Genomic DNA, 6,899 nt, shown 5'->3' with positions numbered 1-6,899 from the left:
GCTAGCCCTCAATTGTATCCTTAGTGGCCAATTTTGGTCTACAACATGATGCTTATATAGCGTGTTGCAATTAGGGTTACACTATGTAAACCCTAATTGTCACAACTTTTCATTTCCATGACCCATGGGTTCTATAAACATCATGGAACATCCATGGAGCATCCTATGAGTTTTAGCCCAACTTGATAATCCATGGAGCATAAGCCCACTATACAAGTATGGATGACTTACACAATCAACCCATATATTTAATTAGTCTTCTTTTGATCACTTAAGTAATTCCAAATTAATTCTTGATCAATACTAATTAAATAATACTATTAATATATTAGAACTTATAATATATTAATAAACCTTAAGTGTTATTTCTTTCATTTTAGTCTATACAAATGCATGATGCCATGCAACCCAAATGGACCATGCTAATCGTGTCAAGTACCTTCATGGTTGGGTTTAACTTTCCCATCCTTCACAACTTGCTGGTATTTTGGGCAGTTTCGCTTCCAGTGCAACTTTTCATGGCAATAGAAGCATTCAGCCTCTTTAGGGTTAGTAGAAGGAGTGACAAAACCTTTCTTGGTTCCACTTGAAGAGGAGCCATCAAGAGACTTTCCCTTGGTACCCTTCGAAGGGCTCTTCCTCTTCTTTCCTTTGCCTTGTTCGATTGCGAAGATAGGGGTCGCGGTAGGAGTAGGAGTGATAACAACTGATTTACTCTTAAGAGTAATGGTAAAACGAATTTTACTTATACATATATAATTATTATTAAACTTATAATATAATATTATAAAGTATAACGGTTGAATTTTAACTTTTAAAATTCTAGGGGTTGGAACTAAAGTTTTTAGAGTGACTTTACATGTTCCAAAACTTGAGGGCAAGTTTTGTAACTTTCAAAAGTTTTCATCTTTCATAATTTATGAATTAATGGTTTAATAAAATGAGTGACTTTTCATTTTATGTAACTTATGTGTTTCTTTAATGGTCTTTAAAAGTGTGACTTTTGGCAATCCATAACTTGAGGACAAATTATAGATTCCATTAAAACACATAATGATCAAGATTTAAACTAACAAGCAAGTTACAAATAATTCCTATGATCTTCTAAACTCACAAGTTCATGAACATGCATATCAACGATTTCAAGAATCATAAAATTAACCATATAAAACTTGAAGTTCTGATAATAGCTATTGAAAATGGATTAGCATAACCATTACACCATCTAAAACAAGTTTTCTAGTAGCAAAACAGTTTAGGGTAATTTTTTTAGTCCATTTCCAGCAGCAAAACTCGTAAAAACTGCATTCTGTGGCTCCTACTCGTCGAGTGCAAGAACCTACTCGACGAGTAGGATGAGTTTACTCATGGACTCGTCGAGTCCCCCCATGGACTCAGCGAGTTCATGTTGCAGAGTGCATAAGAGCTTTGTCTTCATTTGTGGTATTATAAATGAACTGGTTTCTTCATCATAACAATCTATCACTTCATCATAACACAATACCTTTCCACTTCAACTTTCTTCTAAATTAAACCGAGTTAGGGAGGATTGATAATGGGGACTCCGAGGGGTTTGGGGCTCCATCTCATTTTCGTGTTTGTTGTTTTGATTGCAGCCACATATAATTGTTTGGGTGTTGGAAATGTGAGTGTGGTTTGCTCTTAGAAAGAGCAACTTGCTCTTCTCACGTTCAAACACAACATCAAATATGAGTCTAAAGGAATGTTGTCATCATGGGTGGGGGAGGATTGTTTCCTGTGGGAAAGAATCCACTGCGACAGTCTCACTGGAACGGTTGACAGCCTCAATCTCAGAGGAGATTATTATTTTGGTGGCGAAGGAGACAAATACTTAGTTGGTAAAGAGGTGAACTCTTCTTTGGCTGAGTTGAGGCATCTCAAGTACCTGGACTTGAGTTGGAATGATTTACGTGGAAGCCGGATCCCTAAGTTCATAGGATCCTTCAAACAGCTGAGATATCTCAATCTCTCTTATGCTGGTTTTCAAGGTATTATTCCTCCTCACATTGGAAATCTTTCTAATTTAAAGGTTTTGGATCTCAGTTCAAATTATAATCTGACATCAGATGATATGTCATGGACTTTTGGCCTTCCATCACTCGAGCATCTCGATTTGAGTTGGGTGGATCTTGGCGGAGCAAAGAACATGGACATGGTGCTTTACAATCTTCTTTCATTAAAAGAGTTAAGTTTGCGTGGTTGTGGACTTTCCAATGTCCATCTTGGTCCTTTTCTTAATTCGAGTAGAATTCTTGCCAACATAAAACACCTTGATCTTGGCTTAAATTCTTTGAAAACTTCACTCCCTGGATTTTTCCGAAACATGACATCCCTAGCATTCCTAGATCTTTCTAAATTTAATCTTAGTTTGGCATGGAACTTTGCAAACTTGCTAAACATGATCCCTTCTTTATTAGAGCTGCATTTGTCACTTTGTGGGCTAGATAAGACTTTTCTATCTTCCGCTCATTTTAATATCAGTATGCTTTCTAACATCCAACACCTGGATCTTAGCTGGAATTCAATTGAAGGCATAATTCCATCTGTTTTCAGTAACATGAGTTCCTTAAGAGTCCTTGATCTCTCAAGAAACATGCTGCATTCTTCGGTTCCTATTATGGCTAACCTTCTAGAGCTTGATCTTTCTGTTAACCAGCTTACGAATATTGAGGATGTAGGAATCTGGAGACAGTGTCACCTGAAACAGTTGTTTGCATTGAGGAATCCTTCTGAAATAGAAAGGATTGACCCACCGCAAAACGTTTCAGAATGCTCCCAATATGCTTTGGAGCGGTTGGATTTAAGTTGGTGTTTGAATGGTACGATTCCAGAAGCATTTGGAAGACTAACCAATTTGAGAGTCTTAAGTCTATGGAATAGCAGTTTGACAGGTCCAATCCCTGAATCTCTAGGAAGATTAAGATTCTTAGAGGTATTAGATCTACATGATAACGAGTTGACGGGTCCCATTCCTACATTCCTTGGGAATCTTTCCAGAGTTAACCTTTCTTATAACCAATTGAATGGTTCAATTCCAGAATCCTTTGGAAATCTAGCAGCTTTAGAATCTTTGTATTTACAATCCAATCACTTAACAGGCCGCATCCCAGCATCTCTAGGAAGACTTGTTTCATTACAAGATATTCTTCTTTCTTCAAATTTGTTAAATGGGACTATTCCCGTCTCAATTGGGCAACTTGCCAAACTCATTTCACTAGATATCTCAGTCAATTCCTTAGAAGGAGTAGTTTCCGAAGCCCATTTTGCTAACATTTCCATGTTGAGGTACTTGTATGCTTCTTCTAACGCCAAGTTAACATTCAATGTTTCATGTGAGTGGATTCCTCCATTCCAATTGAGAATTCTTCATCTCAGTTCTTGCAATATTACAAATGGATTTCCGCAGTGGCTTCGAAATCAAAGGGAGCTCTCTGTCTTAGTGTTGTCGAATGCTTCAATTTCTGGACCTCTGCCCACATGGTTGCGGGAGATGCCTGTCATTTATTTCTTAGATCTCTCTCACAACAAACTCAATGGACCTTTGACAAACCTTCCTAATGGGAAAAATGTCTTTGAGAAATATGTGGTATATGTAGAGGCATTAATACTGGTAAATAACATTTTCAACGAGTCGATTCCAAGGTCACTGTGCAGAAGGACAGATTTAAGATATCTTGACCTTTCCAGAAATAGGTTAACAGGGAGAATTCCCAAGTGTCTCCAGAATCTCCAAGAGTTGCAAAACCTGATATTAAGCTCGAATTTGCTTTCAGGTGTCATTCCAAGCCATATAGGTCTCAAGCATTCATATTTGTATTGGTTAAAACTGAACGACAATAAGTTCACAGGTAAACTTCCCCGAGAATTGGGAAATTTACAAGCTTTAAGAGTGTTAGATGTGGGTGATAATCAACTGTTCGGAAACATACCCCACTGGATCGGAGAAAAGCTGACAGATTTGATGGTTTTAAGGTTACATGGGAAATTCCAGAATCTTTGTGCAAAATGTCGAAACTTCAAATTTTGGATGTTGCATACAACAACTTAAGGGGAAACATCCCTCATTGCCTAAGAGAGTTGAATGCAATGGTGAAGGGTGCAGAAAAGCAGTATAATGTCATTTATGATCCCAACGAGAATGTGATTCAGGTGATGAAAGGTGTTGATCTTGAATATACAACAAATTGGGATATAGTTTTCAACATGGACCTTTCAAGCAATAAACTTGTTGGAGTAATACCTGTCGAGCTAACTGCACTTTGTACGTTGTTGGGTCTCAAATTGTCCAATAATCATCTCAGTGGGATGATTCCATACAGCATTTGAAACATGACAAGGTTAGAATCCCTCGATTTATATGGAAACAAGTTGACCGGGATGATCCCTCCAAGCATGGCAGCGTTGACTTTTTTGAGCCATCTGAATCTGTCACACAACAACTTGTCGGGATGAATTCCAACAGGAAGTCAGTTGCAGACCCTTATTGATGATCCATCAATATATTCTGGGAACAGAGATCTTTGTGGACCTCCATTGCCAAAGGATTGCTCAGATCATCAAGACCCAATCACAATGCCCAAGAAGAAACATAAAGCAGCTGAGGAGTCGATGAAGGTATGGTGGTTTTACCTAGATATTATGAGTGGTTTTGCGACAGGGTTTTGGGGTGTTATTGGAGTTTTGTTGTTGAAGAAGCACTGGAGACACAAGATTTTCATGTTTGCTGATGAAACTGTGGACAAGATATACGTTGCAATCGTGGTAAGAGTTGCCAAGATGAAGAGAGGACAAGAAGCCACATAGATCCTTGGAATCCGAGTAGTTCTTGGATATATGTTTATCAGTGAATCTTTGGATCTGTGTTTGTAACGTGGATTTATAATTTAAATCTTGGAATGTTTGTTATATTCGGTATTTATATAATATCAAGTTGTTATTATTAGACTATAGGTTTGTATGACATTTGTAATAAGCTATTGTGCTCTTGATCACCTGCTACTTCTCTCGCACTGACTTGTTGTAGCATCCACCACTTTTCATCTCCATGGCTCCAACTAAGAATCAGGTAATCGATCGACTCATTATCGATTTTTTTTTCTTGATGTTCTTGTTTTTCATGTTGAGGAAGAAGATGATTGGGTGAAGGATGAAAGCTGAAAGGTTAGGCCTTGGTTGATGTTTTGGCCCTACTCTTGTGAACAAAAAATAACAAAATACATGGTTTCTCTGGTTTTTTGGTGTTGTTTAATTTCGTGCGCATTCTCGTTTACTGGTTTGTATAGTTTGATTCAGGGATTTCTCAAGATTTATTGGGACAGATGGGTGTTTGCAAGTGAACGATGTTGAAGGGTCTAGCAAGAGGTTGCATTTGAAGAACATTCCAAGGTGGCAGTCTAATTAGTCCCAGCAGGTAACAAATCAGTGAACAATTCAAATGGAAGCTGAGATAGAACGACTACCAAAAGAGAATACGGATATGATGCAAGAAGTTATCGAGTTACAACATGTAAATGGTCAGACACATCATTATTGGAGACACAACATTATATGGAATCAATAAAGAAAAAACTTAAAAGAAGTCAAGGTTGTGTTATTGCTTTTTTCTTGTGTTTAAGCCCTAGATGTGTCTTTGAGCATTGTCATGCTGCAAGAATTTCCATGGGTTTGACAATTCCTGTGGTCAACATCTTGATTTTCCATTTTGTTGCTTTCAAATCAAATACGAGTTTATTGCCTATACTTCTTTCTTTTTGTATTTTGCTTTTCCAAATTGTTACTTTTACTCTTGGTTCGTATTGATCATCAACAACAATAGTTAATTGTAAAATCAAGGACTCATTTACGTTACATATCTTGGTCTATTTTTCAAATAGTTAAGTAAGAATCAGGTATCCACTTATTATCTATTTTTCTATTTGTAAATTTTCTTTTTCTTTTTTCATGCAAAGGGGGAAAGTTTTGGTCTTGGTTATGTTATTATGAATGATAAACAACACCGTACATGCATGGTTGTTGTGGTTTTTGGTGGTGTTTTGTTTCTTACACCTTCATCTTTTATTGGTTTCTGTGATTTAATTCAGGGATTTAGCAAGATTTATTGAATAGGTGGGAGTTTGTGCATGAACATTTCTTATGAGGGGTTTAGCAAGAGGTAACTTTTGAAGAAAATTTGAAGGTGGGACTTAAATCAACTCAGCAGGTAACATAGAATTCAAATCCAAAGGGAAGCTGAAATAGAATGGTTACGCAAAGAGAAGAGTACAGAACTGATGCAAAGTTATCAAATTACAACATCAACATGCTCAGACACATCAAGATATGGAATAAATAATAAGATAACTCAAAGCCGTCGAGCATACACAAAAACAATAGGTTTTTTGTTTTATCACCTTTTTTCTTGAGTGTAAGCCCTTGATGTGTCTTTGAGCATTGTCATGCTGCAAGATTTTCAATGGGTTTGAGATTTCATGGGTTTAACATCTTGATATTCCTTTTTGTTGCTTTCAATTCAGATACAATTTGATTCAATATACTTCTTTCTACTTGTATTTGCCTTTTATTCTTATTTACGTTTACTCTTAGCTAGTCTTGATAATCAACAAAAATAGTTAATTGCGGTTCATGGACTCATTTGAGTTACAGACCATAGTCCATTTTTCTAGTAGTTGAGTGTATGTTTCCTACAGTTATTCCAAGGTTAGTTACACATATATATGCATCTTCAATACCACTTTCCTCTCCTTTCGGCGACCCACTTTTTAGAATGGAAAAATAGGTTGTATTGTATAATTGGCATTTGATATTATACAATCGGCCTTTCAAATGGTGTTATCGACGTTTGATATGGTGGTATTAGTGTTTGATATGGTACAGAATAT

General features: G+C 36.8%; 1 protein-coding gene across 1 annotated transcript; it reads left to right on the top strand.

The window, feature by feature from the left end:
* The first annotated feature begins 1,723 nt into the window (after positions 1 to 1,723).
* On the top strand, positions 1,724 to 4,069 carry LOC111899105 (receptor-like protein EIX1). The gene has a single exon (XM_023894981.2). The coding sequence runs from the start codon at positions 1,724 to 1,726 to the stop codon at positions 4,067 to 4,069; it is 2,346 nt and encodes a 781-aa protein (XP_023750749.2).
* The last annotated feature ends 2,830 nt before the right edge of the window (positions 4,070 to 6,899 follow it).

Source organism: Lactuca sativa, chromosome 8, assembly GCF_002870075.4.
Source record: "Lactuca sativa cultivar Salinas chromosome 8, Lsat_Salinas_v11, whole genome shotgun sequence".
Classification (NCBI taxonomy): domain Eukaryota; kingdom Viridiplantae; phylum Streptophyta; class Magnoliopsida; order Asterales; family Asteraceae; genus Lactuca; species Lactuca sativa.
This window is presented reverse-complemented; position numbering and strand designations above follow the sequence as displayed.

Coding starts and splice junctions, on each gene's coding strand:
- LOC111899105 (XM_023894981.2), top strand. CDS start 1,724: ATGTTGTCATCATGGGTGGGGGAGGATTGTTTCCTGTGGGAAAGAATC.